The sequence below is a fragment of the Dermacentor variabilis genome, chromosome 8 (assembly GCF_050947875.1).
Source record: "Dermacentor variabilis isolate Ectoservices chromosome 8, ASM5094787v1, whole genome shotgun sequence".
NCBI lineage: Eukaryota > Metazoa > Arthropoda > Arachnida > Ixodida > Ixodidae > Dermacentor > Dermacentor variabilis.
Window position 1 is genome coordinate 123,177,179 of NC_134575.1, and position 15,556 is coordinate 123,192,734.

The window sequence follows — 15,556 nt, forward strand, 5'->3', positions numbered from 1 at the left end:
CCGCGTGCTGGAATTTACGTCATAGCGACACCGCCAGGTGCTCGCATCGTCTGCTTAGGCGCTGTTTCAAGGTTGCTAACAAAAGAAAAGCTATACACTTAGCAGCTCTCCGGCTTTGCCAAGAATGGTTCAGTGGTGCATACTACTCATTTAAATCAAACTTAGCCAAAGCGAAATTTTGTTGCAGTTGACCTTCAATGCTTCGGAGAAGTCACAACACAGATGCGCATTGTAAACCTTTTTTTTTCAGAAGCAGGAATAAAAAAAAGATTTTCAGGGAGATTTCCTGTTTGCTAACACATCTCCTGCCTTCTGAACTCCAGTGAAGGGCGAATGTGCGCTTCCTCTTTTTCTCCTTCGTCTTCTAATCGCGTGGTGTAAGTCACGAAAGAATTGGGGACTTGATTTATTCCACAAATTCAATGCCTCGCCGCTGTCTTACTAGACGGTGCACTGCTCGACGAATGTGGTGTTTCTCAACTGCTTGACCAGACTTATTTATTCGCACGCCAACGAACGTTGTCACTTTTCTCACTCGGACGTGGCCCATAGAGCTCCTCGCATATAATAAGTTCGCCGCTAGGGTTGCAGCATTTTTGTAAGGGGACGAAAACAATAGGAGACGAAGAAAGTCATTTACAGCGAGAAAAGTCATGCGCCTCCCATTAGTTACGACGCGCACACTGGATACCACCGCGTGCATTCGGTGCCACTAGAATACAAGCCTTACGCGTTCGCTAAGGCTTCGCCGTGAGGCGTTTCGGACGTCATTTAGGCCGACAGCGAAGCAAAATGCAACGTTTCGTGGCGTTAGGTCCCACTAGGCATACTTGTCAACCACCGTATGCGACAGCGCATGTCCGGCACGCGGTGGGTTTCTCAGTGATGGCCTGCACCGCTGTTCGGCGTCTCTGTCTCGGAATGCAGCAGCAGCGATTGCGGGTATGGCAGTCGTACTCGCTGGACCCACGAACACGTGTACACACACACGCACACACTGACCAACGCGCGTTTTGCACCGGCCGTGCCAACTCAGCAGGGTTCGACGGCCGGTCTGTCTCGGCAGACGATGACCGGGGCCGATCGGTAGCCAGTCGGCCTGGTGCAGTAGTCCCTGCGCAGCTCTTTGAGAAGACTACGCTTGCACTCGTGGAAGAGGCTCAGGCAGCTGCCATTGTGCGCTGCGGTAGCGACGTAGCGGCGCGGGCTGCTGCTGGCGTTGTTGTCGTGAAGGCCGTCTGCCAGCAAGCAGCTCGCCTCGTCGCTCACGACGCCGCGTCCACACAGGGTTGCCAGCAGCTCGTCTCGGACCGCCTGCGGTTTGGTGCTGCCAGTGCTGGCGGCATCGGCCAGCGACGCCGCCGAGCTGCCTGTTCCCGGCGCAACGGGAGCTGGGGGCTCCGGTAGCTCTCCGCCTTCCTTGCCCACAAGCCAGAACGTTCGCATCTCTCCTTTGCCCTGCGTCGAGCATACGTCCACTGTACGCCCTTTAAGTTGCAGACGAGAGAGAGCGACAAAGGTGAAATATATACTTCAAGACGCTGGCAGCGTGCCATGAGAAGAATGAGAACACAAGAAGAAGAGACTCAGAGGATGATGCAAATTTAAAGTGATGAACCTGGCCGAGCATCATTAGCGTCGTGCTGACTCCAACATTTCAGACAGGGGACGCGATGAAGATAACTCCCTTCTTTGAAACGCTGGTTAGAGTCTGAGGCTGCTCTACGATCATTACTAATCGTTTCAATCACGACACAGGCACGTTCACGTTTGTAATAAACTACTGTGTTGGCTGGAGAACGTACACCATGAGCAGATCAAGATAGATACTCTAGTACAAAACAGGGCACCCCAATGTCTCAAAGCTCTATTTCCCGTCTCGGCTTAACACTCTTCTGCTGGCATTCTATGTTTGCGCAATCTTCCGAATACTATCCCAGGAAATCAAAACGTGTTTCTTCGTCACGGTTTAGGTAAAAAATCTCTTCAATAATATATTTGCCAAGCACCTTAAGAGCTGCACTTCGTCCATCTTGACCTGACCAGAAATGCCACAGCGTACATTCTACGTGAAAAGAAAAGTCGGAATGAACACGTCATTTAGGGATGATTATCTACGTTAGTGCGACTAGAATTCAAATGGTGGCGCACATGTAATTTCTTCGTGGCAAATTGATAATTGGGAGACATCTTAATTAGTGTATTTATGTTATGTAATAGCGGAGTATAAGTTCAGGCACCCATCTCCAGTGACCCAAGTTTTCTACTAGGTCAGACAACCGCCAGCAGCAAGTCGCTTATTCGGGCTCATACCCAGTGGCCCATGTCTGCCCGGCAGCAGGCACGTACCCAAGGGAGGGCCCGCCCCCCCCCCCCCCCCTGAATTTAAGCGGCACCCCCCTTATCAACCCACGCCACCACTCCTCACACGCATTCCTGAAGCGCCGACAAATCAATTTACTTGGCGGTCAACATTTTGCCGCCTTTTACAGCGAAAGCAGTGTATTACTAACTTCTGTAGTTTTTTTCGGCGTCCGTTAACTGAAAAAATCATCATGTGGGCCGATCCTGGTGATAGTGAAGAAAGGGTCCAAGATCAATTGCACATACTCCTTTGGACTCGGGAACTTATAATGCGCCCTTCGGAGTCTTCGGGATCGGCCCACGTATGAGGAGTGCGTAACGCCTTCTTCACCTTCGCCGCGGGTAGGCCTGGTATTGCAATATCTTTGGAATCGGTCTACGTATGGGGAGTTCCTAATGCCTGCTTCACCTTCGCCGGTAGTCGGCCCGGCATTGCAATATCTTCAGAATCGGCCTACGTATGGGGAGATCTTAATGCCTGCTTCACCTCCACCGGAGGTCGGCCCAGCATTGCACTACCTTCGGAATCGACCCACGTATGGCGAGCGCTTAACGCCTGCTTCACCTCCGTCGCGGGTGGTCCTGGTATTGGAATATCTTTGGAATGGCCTACTGCTTCACCACCGCCGGCGGTCGGCCAGGTGTTTCACTATCTTCGGATAGGCCCACGTATGCAGGGTGCTTAACGCCTGCTTCACTTCCGCCGCGGGTCGGCCCGATATTGCGTTATCTTCAGGCCGACCCGCAGCGGAGGTGAAACATCTTGCTTTTCGTTTGAGAGCTTTGACTGTCGTCAGCTTTCGCTGCCATTCCATCTTCACAGAGGGGAATGGTTGTCAATTTTTCCACTCCTTTTGGATGGCGGTACTTATCGGCATCTCCTGGGGCGTGGAGACCACTTTTCTCATCGATTCGGTGCTCGCGCTACTAACTCACGATGAATTCAGTTGTCACCATCTGTTGCAGCCGGCAATGCGTAGTTTATTGTTGTAACTATAATAGTTTATTTTCTTCATAATGCCTAACAAAATTTTTACCTGACCATCTATTCCACGATCACGCGCATCGTTGTAGCTTCGTTAGTTCAACCTTCCTTATTTAGACTGATCCAGAGGCCAGGAAATGGACTTGGTTCGTAGTCAGCTGGTCTGTACGCTTGTGGAGCGAGTTGTTGCCGCAGAAACTGTCAGTTGCGTTTAACTTTTCTTTTTGCTTCATTATTTCCTCAAGTGACGGCTCGCCGCGACGCTGGTAGATCTTCGGAACCATATATCCGCGATATGGGTTCGATAAGGTGGAAAATTAGATATTGCGAGACAGCGTCCATCATCAGACCCTGCAATAACCGCTAAACTCATAAGCAATATGACTGTCACCCGTTACCTCGTCTGGTTTTTCCCTAATTGTACAGCACGTTTCGTGCAAAACTGGCAACTGGAAACAAGAGTCGCAAGGAGATGAGAAATTAAGCGATCTACTAAGGGAGAAAGCCACGGCAACAGCCAAACAGAGAGGAAAAGCCAAAATTGTTCGTGAAAATATTTATGGATCTATATCTTTTTATTTAAGAAAGAAGTAGAGAAAACGCCACCGGAAGTAGAGGATAATTCCGTGTGTTGAATGACGTTTCTGGAGTAACGAATCGAACCGGTTGACGTGTCCACTTCCCTGCTGTGCTAATGGGCGTGTTTTTCTGACCTTCCGCGGCGGCCTCAGTACGTCTAGAACCCCACAGCGTCCTGTGCTCTACGCGGTTGTACGCGACTTGGGACCACGAATCGTTACGCAACTTCCCAAATAACAACACGAATCGGTTTTGGCACTTGGTAGAGCAGTAAACGAGGGATGCCAAAGAACTGTGACTGTTCCCCAAATATGTATTTCTCTATAATTCTTCCAGAGCTAATTCGGAAAACGCTACTAGAAATCTTTATTTGGCACTTTCACTTACTAACTTGTTTTTGCAAGGTTCTTCCTGAACATCTTTCATGCGCGAGTCCGTTTGATGTGGTTCTTCGTTTGCCAAGTAAAGAAAAGGTGTATCTCACAGGTGTACACGTTATACAATTGATACTGTGAGATACACGCTATTTCAATTCTCTTTTGCGGGTTTACGCGTCTTCATGGCGAATGGTGGGCATTATTCACATTTGTACTAGTAAAAGTACCCTGCCCCTCATTTACATAGAAATGTTACCTTGGTTGCCAGTATGCAGTACGCTAAATAAAGCCGTTTCTTGAAGCCTACGCCTCCCTCTGCCGACACAACATGTTGGACGACGATGCAGTGACGATACTGCAGTGAGGAGGATAGCATGACCACGGCATGAGGACAATTGGATGACGAGTGTGTGATGTCAATGGCGTTTCGATGACTGTATCCCGAAATCTGTATGACGACGATGGCATGACGAGAGACGGACGACCAAGCTGGAGTGACGATGATGAGACGACAACGACTACGTCATGACGACAATGAAATCTGATATGAAATCTGAGAATGAAAGCGTGATAGCGACTGTCTGACGATGGTGGCATGACAAAGGCGGCATAATCACGATTGAATTACGACAGTACGGTTACAATGGAAGGACTGAGAAATATTGACCTTGATAGAACGACGAAGGCAGTATAACGACGGTGGCATGACGACATTAGGATGACGTTACTAAAGCGATGACAATGACAAAATGACCGCGTGACGACGACAGCCTGATGAGGGTCATATGACAAAGCTAGAATGACGACTGCTAATGATGCAATTGCTAGAATGATGCACTGCTACGATGGCAGCACTACCCTGAACACATACATAGTGGTCCAAGCTACCAGACAACTTGGACCAGTAGGTCGAGTGAGTGAGTGAAACAACTTTATTCGGTCCACAAGAGACGCGAGTAAACTCAACGCCACCTGGCTAGGGCTTACTCGGGTACCATCATGTCAAACCTGGCGGCCCTCTCGCGGGCCCTCCGGACTGCCAGGTTCGAAGTAGAAAGTGTGACGACGGCAACATGAAGGCAGTCAGATAACGCAACTGAAATAAAGGTGATTGAACAACCACGACGGCATCACTATAGTGGTATGATAACGAATGCATGATGAGCGTAAGACGAAGATGACATGACGACGACGGCAGGACGAGTTTCAGATTACAAAACTGGAACGACCGTGAGGCAACGACCACAATGGCATCACAAAGATTAGACACCTTGGACCACTAGGTCGGGGTAGAAGGCGTGACGACGAGGCATGGCGGCATCAAGAAACTCGGTGTTCTTTCACTCTGTGAGGAAGGATGACCAGCGAAGCTGTGTATGTGGGCCTCTAAAAGGCGGACTGCACCTCCGCCGCAGGTCAGCCCGGTATTGCACTATCTTGAGGATTTTGCGTCTACACACGGGCGCTATCCAAGGGGAACTACCTAGTTTCGCTGCAATATCACGAAGCTACAATAGCAGTGAAACGACCAAGATGGCATCACAACCAGTACCCCACACCTAGTGGCCCAAGCAGGTAGACGATTTGGGCTACTGGGTCCCTGTAAGAAGCTAGATAGATTGAGAGATAGATAGCAAGATAGATAGATAGATTTTAAACGACTGAAGTAGGCAAAGAATGCTGTTCGCATTAAAATTGGAGGTCGGGCGCTTGGTTAACAATGACGCACATGTCGCACCCTGCAAGTGTTATCGTGCCCTTGCAGCAGACTTGTGCGTAACGAATTACACACAATTAATAACTTGTACTCAATTACTTATTTTCCTAATGTTGTACTTTAACGAGTGTTTTTACACAGTAACGTTCCCTGTAATTCAATTACTTTTGTCAGTAACCAATTACACGTAACCAGTTACACTTTTGACAAAACAAGCTACAATAGGCGACGCTGCTTTCAAAAGCTAAATTCCTTGGGAACTATTCCCCAAGGCGATAAAAGCATGGATGAGGGTCACCTCCTTTGCGCAATCGATGTCCTGCAGTTACGCCTCCATCAGCTGAACACGGCACACTTGCGAATTTGCGCACCTGTGTTGGTTAGCTTTTAACTTATATTACACTGATTTATCGCTCTCTCTCTCTCTCTCTACTACATATATATATATATATATATATATATATATATATATATATATATATATATATATATATATATATATATATATATATATATATATATATATATATACCCTGGAAGTGCTTTTGAGCAGCCTTCATTGGCGGTAGGAGGTGATACTGAATTCTTTGCTTAGCGCATTCTGTGACTTATATGATCAGGCAGGAGTTCAGGGCAGTTAAATGCATATGTGTCTCTCTGCTTTGATTTTACGTTACCCCTATACACGTATTTTTGCTTTTGTAACACGTGAACAGTATGTTAGGGTGAATATTATGCAGCTCTATATCGACTAATATTACAGATTTGTCACCCTATCTTCAAGGAACCCTGGCGTCTGTTACAATTAGTCCATTAAGGTAAATGGTTAACGAGTAAAGGATACCTGGAGGAAGTGCACCAGATATTGGCCTGAAAATTTAAGCGGCGGTCGTACATAGCGGCGATCACTTCGGACATTGATGACAGGGAATCATTTATGGGCGATGTTTGAGTTTTAAAACGCAGCTCTTAGGTGCCCGTTCCTGCAGCGAGCATCGGCGTCGGTGTAATCGAGCGAACGACCACAGCGAAGGATGAAAGAGTGAACGCGGAGCGCAGCGGGAAATCAAAGACACAAAAAGGAAAGCGAAGGAGGAGCGTGCGGCGGAATCACGAGGCGAAAAGCAAAAGTGGAGGGTATGGCGAGGGGGCGAGAAGAAATGCGTAGTGCAGGGACGATGGCTACGAGGCGGCGCCAGAGTAGCGCGCGTCGTCTGGGAGGTCTGTCGACGGTGGCTGCTGTGAATCGCGCCCACGCAACACCCACGCGCAGCCTCTAGCGATATTCAGATTAGTGAGACAGTCGTTCCATACCACACTCCGTTCGCAACGTGCCGCGCGAGACAGTTTGTCCGCACCAGCCAATGTATAGCGATATGAAAACACGTTAGAGCTGCGCTCAAGTTTCGCATTAGGGTGTATCGTAATGGTAGGAGATTTTTTTTTCATTGCCCTTATCGGGAACGCATTCCCCTAGCCACAGTAGCAACGAAGCGCTTATGTTCACATACGACCCAGATCTCAGCATCCTGGCATCATAAAACCACAATCTTGTGAGCAATGTGTTTGTACGTTACAACACAGTGTGACAAGCATGTGACGCCTTCCTCGGGTATAATCTTCGTTGACCCGCCAGGCTTGGTGGCCTGCCAGGATCGGTAGGCAATATTGGTCACCGCACTGCAATAGACACCGACGGGCACAGCTGCTCGGCGGTCAGTCATCATTCAGCACCGCCACGCTGCGGAGCGTCCGTCTAACGGAGGGTGCCTCGAGTCCTCCCTTGTTCATGAGCCAGGGGCGGATCGTGACACTGGCGACGGGGCTGGCGACGAGTACCCACGGATCGTCCCACGCCGACGCGAGCGGTGAAACCCCCCTCCCCCCCCTCCCGTTGCGGGCGCCATGCCGCTGCACGGAAGGCTCGAGCCGTTCGAGTGAGATGGGTCCGCCTGGCCAGTTTACGAGGAACGCGTCCACGTGTTCTTCGGGCTAACGACACACCCGAGGTTAAACAGCGGGACATTTTCCTGGCCAGCTGCGGGACCACCATCTTCAGTCTCTTGCTCGACCTTCTCCAGCCAGCCACGCCGCATGTCAAGACGCTGGGTGAGCTGCTCGCCATACTGCGCTCGTATTTCAACCCAGCACCGTCCACACTAATGGAGCATTTCCGCTTCAACAACCGGAGCCGCCGGGAAGGAAAGATTTTCGGGCAGTTCGTTGCTGAGCTACGAGGGTTAGCGAGTGCCTGCGTTTTCGGGGACCAGTTGGAGTCGCTGCTCTGGGACCATTTCCTCTGCGGCATCAACAACCCCGCCATGCAGACGCGACTCACGGAGCGTCCCGACCCCTCGCAGGACGACGCCGTGAAGGCAGCGCTGGCAATGGAAGCTGCCGCCAAGGACTCCGGCGAGATTGCGCGTGTGACTGGCTCACCGTCGGCGAAAGCGGTGGTCAACAAGTTGGCGACAAAGGGCAGTATCTGTGGTCGCTGTGGTGGTGCCCACTCCCCCTCACAGTGCCAGTTCTCTCAAGCACAATGCTTCACGTGCGGGAAAACTGGGCACCTGGCACGGGTATGTAGAAGGGGAGGACGAACAGCAAACAGAAGCAGCAGCCTGGTTCAAGCCCAGGTACCACACAAGCCCGCGGCCAGGGTAGCCGTCCCAAGGGTACGCGGCGGGGGCGTGCTGTAGCAGGCTCAAGTTCTTCCGCGGCCAGGCTCCACGTCGTGGCCGAGGACCCGCCGATTTTCGACATGTGGCACACAGGCTTTGTACCGTCGTCGGCGCCGCCGTACATGCTGACCGTTGAAATCTGAGGGCACACCATTTTCATGGAGCTGGACACAGGGGCCAGCGTGTCTGTGATGCCCGGGAAACGCTTCAAGCGTACCTTTCCCGGCGTATCCGTCGAGGCTTCGGGTGTGATGCTGTGCAGCTACTCCGGGCCGCTCTCCCAGGTTTAGGGTCAGGCACAAGTCAGCGTTCGCTTTGGCGACAGGGAGGCAACCCTTCCCCTGTACTTAACCAAGGGATCGTCGCCGACACTGCTGGGCCGAAACTGGATTCATGCACTGGGCGTTCGTCTGCCAGAGTACCAGGAAGCCAGCCTGCATGCGGTGAAAGACGTCCCCAGCCTCCTGACCAAGTTCAAGTCCCTGTTCCAGCCAGGGGTGGGCACATTCGCCGGCATGACGGCAGGCATCTATGTACCAGAGGGAGCCGGGCCACGTTTTTTCAAGCCTCGCCCACTGACGTTCGCCCTGAAGGACGGGGTCACCCAGGAGCTGCAACGGTTGTAGCGAGAGGGCATCCTGGTTCCCGTCAAGACGTCTGAATGATCCGCTCCCATCGTACCAGTCCTCAAGCGAGACGGCTGTGTCAGGATCTGCGGATATTTAAAGGTTACCATAAACCCCCTCGCGAGCGTCGAGAAGTACCCGTTGCCCCGGATTGAAGATCTCTGATCAGCGTGGTCCGGTGGACAGAAGTTCACCAAGCGCGACCTCAGAGATGCTTACCAGCAGCTGGTGGTCCAGGATGCCTACCGGAAGTATGTCAAAATATCGACAACCTTAGTGCTCTTCCAGTACACGCGCTTACGGTTTGGCGTGGCCTCAGCCCCCGCCATATTTCAGAGGGAGATGGACAACCTCTTCAGGGGCATGAGGCACGTGGTGGTGTACTTGGATGACATCCTGGTTAACGGCAGTGACGACGGGGACCGCCTACAGAACCTGCACAACGTCCTGGCACGACTGCAGGACGCCGGTCTCAAGCTCAAGCTGGAAAAGTCCATTTTCCTGGCACCCCATGTTGAGTACTTGAGGCACGTCATTTCCCAGGCTGGCCTAGCCCCGGCTCCCCGCAAAGTTGATGCTGTGCTCAAGGCGCCTAAGCCCCAGAACAAGAAGGAGCTTCAGAGCTACCTCGGCCTCATCAACTTCTGCAGGAGTTTCCTGCCGAACCTGTCGGAGCACCTACAGCCGCTCCATGTTGTACTTCGAGATGGTCAGCAATGGATCAGGAAGAAGGAGCAGGACCGGGCCTTCCAGCGAAGCAAGGAGCTAATCACAAAGGCTCCAGTGCTGGGACATTTTGATCCTGCTAAGCCTGTCGTACTGACCGTAGATGCGTCGCCATACGGCGTCGGAACCGTCCTGGCACACCGGGATAAGGATGGACAGGAACGCCCTGTGTCGTTTGCTTCTCGTCGGCTTTATGCTGCAGAGCAACGTTACAGCTAGCTGGACAAGGAAGGTTTGGCCCTCATGTTCGGTGTCGAACACTTCCACCAGTATCTGTGGGGCTGGAAGTTCGAGGCAGTCAGGGACCACAAGCCGCTGTTGGGGCTGCTGGAGCCAGACAAGGCACTTCCCGTGCAAACATCACCTCGAGTGGTACGCTTGGCCTTGAGGCTGGCAGCTTACAGTTACCAGCTGGTTTACCGTCCGAGAAAGGACCTGGGACCTGCTGATGCCCTGAGCCGCCTGCCCCTGCCAGAGGTGCCTTATGTTGTTCCGGAACCTTCTGAAGTGTTCATGCTGGAGCACGCGTATCCGGAGGTGCTCTCCAGATCTGCGGTATCGCAAGCGACCAGCCGGGATCGAGTCCTGTCTCAGGTGGTCAAGGCGGTGTCCCGTGGAGAGGAATTGGTCCAGCAGGCCTATAGCCACAAGGCCGCCGAGCTGAGCTTGCAGCAGGGCTGTCTACTGTGGGTTTCCAGGGTGGTGATACCACGAAGTCTCCGGTCCAGAGTTCTGCAGTTGCTGTACGCGGGTAATCCTGGCGTGGAAAAGACCCTTATGGTGGCCCGGTCCCATGTTTGGTGGCCTGGCCTGGACCAGAACATAGCTCACATGGCGCAGAGCTGCCAAATCTGCCAGGAGCATCAGCGGGCCTCACGTGATGTGGAAATCACCCCCTGGCCGTTCCCACAGAGACCCTGGTCCCGCCTACATGTGGATTTTGGGGGCCTCTTCAAAGGCCATCACTTCCTGGTGGTGGTGGACGCCTTTTCGAAGTGGGTGGAGGTTTACGTGTCACCACTTCATCAGCAGGCGCGACCATTGCAGCGCTGCGACAGGTCTTCGCCGCCCAGGGGTTGCCGGACGTGATCGTGTCCGACAATGGTCTTGCTTTCGCCAGCACAGAGTACGTGGCCTGGCTGACGGACAACGGAATCCGCCGTATGATGGTACCACCCTGCTTCAAATGGTGCAGCTGAGCGGGTGGTGCAAGCCATCGAGGACGAGCTCAAGAAGAGCAAGGCTGGGTATTTCCGGACGCAGATTGCCCGGATACTGTTTCAGCACCAGACTACGCCCCACGATGTCACTGGCCGTGCCCCCTGTGAGCTCCTGCTGGGTCGGATGGTCAAGACACACTTGGACGTCTTGCCTCCGGACCTCCGATCCACAGTGCTCCTGAAGCAGCTGAAGCAGAACTTGGCTGCTGACCGAGGGTGCCGTTCCGGGCCTTTGCCAGAGTCTGGAGCTCCAGTGTTCGCCAGGAAATTTCGTCCTAGCCCACCCTGGTCCGCCAGACAAATGGTGTCTTGTGCCAGCGCCTCATCGCTGCTCGTCCGCATGTCAGGCGGGGCGGCGTGTCACAGACACGCCGACCATGCCAGGCCTCGCCTCGTGATCTGGCCAGCACACTCGACTGCCACTTCCGAGTTCCAGCCCACAGGAGGACTAGCGGCAGCACCAGTCGCTTCAAGCGGAGCACCACCCACCTCGGAAGCGGCAAGCGTTGCAAGTGGTGCGGCGCCCGTTGGGCCGGTGTCGAGCCAGGCACCACTCACAAGGCCGACCGCTGCGGACCCTCTAGATGGAGCGAGGTTGTCTCAGGCAGCACCCAGCGTTGCGACACCCGGCCTATCAACACCGGTGCCCAGGCGGAGTACTCGACGGCGGAGGCCACCCGAGCGTTATTCGCCTGGGTAGCAGGCACCGTCGACCCAGCTAGGGTGGAGGCAGAGCCCCTTACTGTGAACCAGGACATTTGTTGTCGACAAAAAAAAAACTGGAGGTAAGGGGGTGTGACAAGCATGTGACGCCTTCCTCGGGTATAATCTTCGTTGGCCCGCCGGCTTGGGGGCCTGCCAGGATCGGTAGGCAACATTGGTCACCGCACCGCAATAAACACCGACGAGCGCAGCTGCTCGGCTGTCAGTCATCGTTCAGCACCACCCCGCTGCGGAGCGTTCATTTAACGGAGGGTGCCTCGAGCCCTCCCTTGTTCACGAGTCCAGGGCGGATCGGGACACACATTCTCTTCAGCGAGCACACTGAGCGAGTTTTCAGTGTGGCAATAGTCGTGTTCACAAGAAAACGAGAGAAGAAGACATAGTTGGAAAGCAATTCTTAGTGAAGATAAACAATATGTGAGCGGCTGCAAAAGACGCATTGAAAGATCGAGACCAGTTCGTACTGTTCACTGCATTTGTGCAGTATTAATAAAATGGAGAGGAACGTAACGCAACATTGTAGATTACTGTTTAGTGTTTGCTCAAATGTGTTCATGGGGCAGTAGATAATGGTAAACATTATCAAACCCGCCGTGGTTGCTCAGTGGCTATGGTGTTGGACTGCTGAGCACGAGGTCGCGGGATCGAATCCCGGCCACGGCGGCAGCATTTCGATGGAGGCGAAATGCGAAAACACCCGTGTGCTTAGATTTAGGTGCACGTTAAAGAACCCCAGGTGGTCAAAATTTCCGGAGTCCTCCACTACGGCGTGCCTCATAATCAAAAAGTGGTTTTGGCACGTAAAACCCCAAATATTATTATATTAAACATTATCAATTATATTTTTGAAAGAAGTGATTGTCGTATTAATCGGTAACATTTTTTTGTTTATTAGCGTGTACAAATCTGCCTCGTTGGCAGTGTCGTGTGGCAGATTCGCATACCCAGCTGGAACACATATTTAGTTGCACGTGCGGCCGAATAGTTTCCCACGGTATGCTCGCAATGGAGAATTCGTTTACGACAATTTGCAACGGTAGCGTAAAACAGCGAGTATAGCTTGGGGTAACTAAATGCGTTGTCGAGCGACTGCATCCTGCGCCACACGTTGGAGCTGTGCTAGTTGGTTTTATTGGTATATCGCAATTATATGAATGCGTGAAGCGCATTCACGACGTCGCCGATGTCGCCGTCGTAATCTAACGGTTTTGACGCGCTCGCGCCGCCCTCGCGTGGAGAGTTAGAATGTCTCCAGAGACGCGCGCAGTGCGTTTGGCTGCTAGACCGACAAAACCAAGTAAGTGGGCGCACCGTCACGATTCGCTCAATCGGCTGTGCCTTGGCTAGGGCACAGCGTTCTGGCCACTGCTTCTGGAATGAGTGTTGTACATGCAGAGATTAGCGCTCCCATTGAGTTTGCATTACCACACTTTGGTGCATCTAGCGATCTGAGCGGAACGGCTAGCAAGCGCCATGCTATATCTAAATACTGATATATTCTTTAACAGCTGCCAGAAACGCCGACAGTCTTCGTTCGGTCTCGTCAGGTGCACTATCGGGGTGCGGCGCCTGCAACGGCGCCGCCGGCGCTCTTCACGACGCCAGCGCTCTGGACGCCTTCACCTCAATGCCAAACATTCGTATCACTTTCGATGCTTCACTTTAGGAATAAACTGGCAAATTTTCTGGATAATGCTGATTGCGGGATAAACTACCAGACAACTGAAACGACGAAACACGATATATAAAATCACAACTTTCATGTACGTGGCCTGCTTATATAGGCTCGTATTCTTCGCAATTCGACACATTGGACCGCCTCCTGCAGGACGGTGATAGTGCAAACCAATGCACACTTTTTCATCGCTTTGGACCGTGGTTCCCGCGAAATTTCAGTGCTCAAAGCTGCGTCGCTTGTTGTAGCTCGTTTTTTCGAAAATGCAACTGGTTACGTGTAATTGGTTGCTGGGAAAGTAGCTGAATTACAGGAAGAGTAACCGACTAAATAAGGTAATCGTTAAATTACAGAATTACGAAAAGAACTAATCGATTGAAAGTAGGTAATTACACATAATTTGTTACATACACGCCTGGTCGAAAGGCGGCAGCCAGCACATACCTAGTGACCCAAGCTGGTAGAAACCTGAGCCACCGTGATGAAGGCTCGGTTAGGTACAAACGGACAAACCAGAAAGCGGTAAAGCTCCCACATAATGCTAAGCGCGCTAAAATGCATGTGAATTGGACGACATAAAATCGGAGCACGAAAAGCAGTTTTGAGTGCGCTTGGCATCAGCTAGGTGTATTCTTTGAGATCGCTTTCTCCTGCCTTGGGTGGAGTGAATCTTACCTGAAAAAAAATGCTTGCATTTTGAATGTTTCTTGACTGTGAATGCATATTCAATATAACATTTCTTGATTGGTCCAGGTTAAAACAGCAGAAAAGGTCTCACCAGATAGGGAGTTTACACTTTTGTTCTTTTAGCGGGTAATGTAAACCTCATTGCTTGATTAACCGTTAGTATACCCGATGGCTATATTGAGATTGCAGTCATTATACATCTTTCTGTTTTTTTTTATTTTCTGTCTCACCAATCCGCACTTCCTTTCAAAGTAAGGGTTTTGTATCACAGAAAGCTTTCACTAATGCAGCCAAACTTGAAATTGCTTTTTAGTGCAGCTTTAGGTTGGAGTGCATTGATCGGTTATCTCAGCCATTACAGCTGCTGGAACAGCATTCAGTGATCTGTTCAGAGAAGGCTGTGAAATTCAAGTTGTCTACAGCCTTACATTCAGTATTTTAGATATTGTGAGATGGGCATGCGCGCAATGCGCATTTTCAAACTCCTGCAACGTCAATCACGGGAAGAATCTTATGCAAGTCCAGCTCCTGCGTCACTCCGATTGTGACCATGAGAGGGTTTGCACGAAACGTATAAAAACATCGAATGATAATGAGAAGACACACAGAGTGACGGCCTAAGTCATGTACAGAAACATCCGCAATTTCACTTACACTCACTTTCGTACGAAGCAGAAAATGCTACGAGGCTTCTTTCACTCCTAGGATTGGTATAAAAAACAGACCGTTATACACGAAAGAAATATACAAGTATGCGTATTGTAATTTGAAGCAATACTGAGTCAAACACATTTATGTCAAAAAAATATCAATGCACCGCAGACCTTAACCTCTTTCCTCCAAACTATTGGTCTGACACGTTTCTAAGATGACCAGCGACAGCTCACCGCTCGTACGCGCGACACAAATTTATTTCATCGAATACCGAAAGATGCACTGGGACGTGAACTCACGTGCACATGTTGTAGTCGTGAGATAAGCAGCGGTTATTCCGTAAGAGAGCACCGCAGGACAAAAAAAAAAAAACAGCACTGCTAAACGCACGCAGAAACTTATAATACTCGGCAACTTGCGTAGCCTGCGCTGCGTTGCCTGCTAAGTATGAACTAAACTATAATGTATCACATGCAGCTGTGTGCTACAGAGACGCCTTTTCACAGTGACACGTATTGTCTCCAAGAACATCATGTTTGCAC

At 51.2% G+C, this 15,556-nt stretch overlaps 1 protein-coding gene across 1 annotated transcript in view; it reads right to left on the reverse strand.

The window, feature by feature from the left end:
• Positions 1-286: 286 nt before the first annotated feature.
• Positions 287-15,556, reverse strand: part of LOC142590569 (guanylate cyclase 32E-like) — a 154,508-nt gene continuing 139,238 nt past the window's right edge. The window contains exon 23 of the mRNA XM_075702855.1: positions 287-1,458. Within this exon, the coding sequence (XP_075558970.1) occupies positions 1,033-1,458 (426 nt within the window). The 3' untranslated portion in view covers positions 287-1,032. The remainder of the gene's footprint in view (positions 1,459-15,556) is intronic.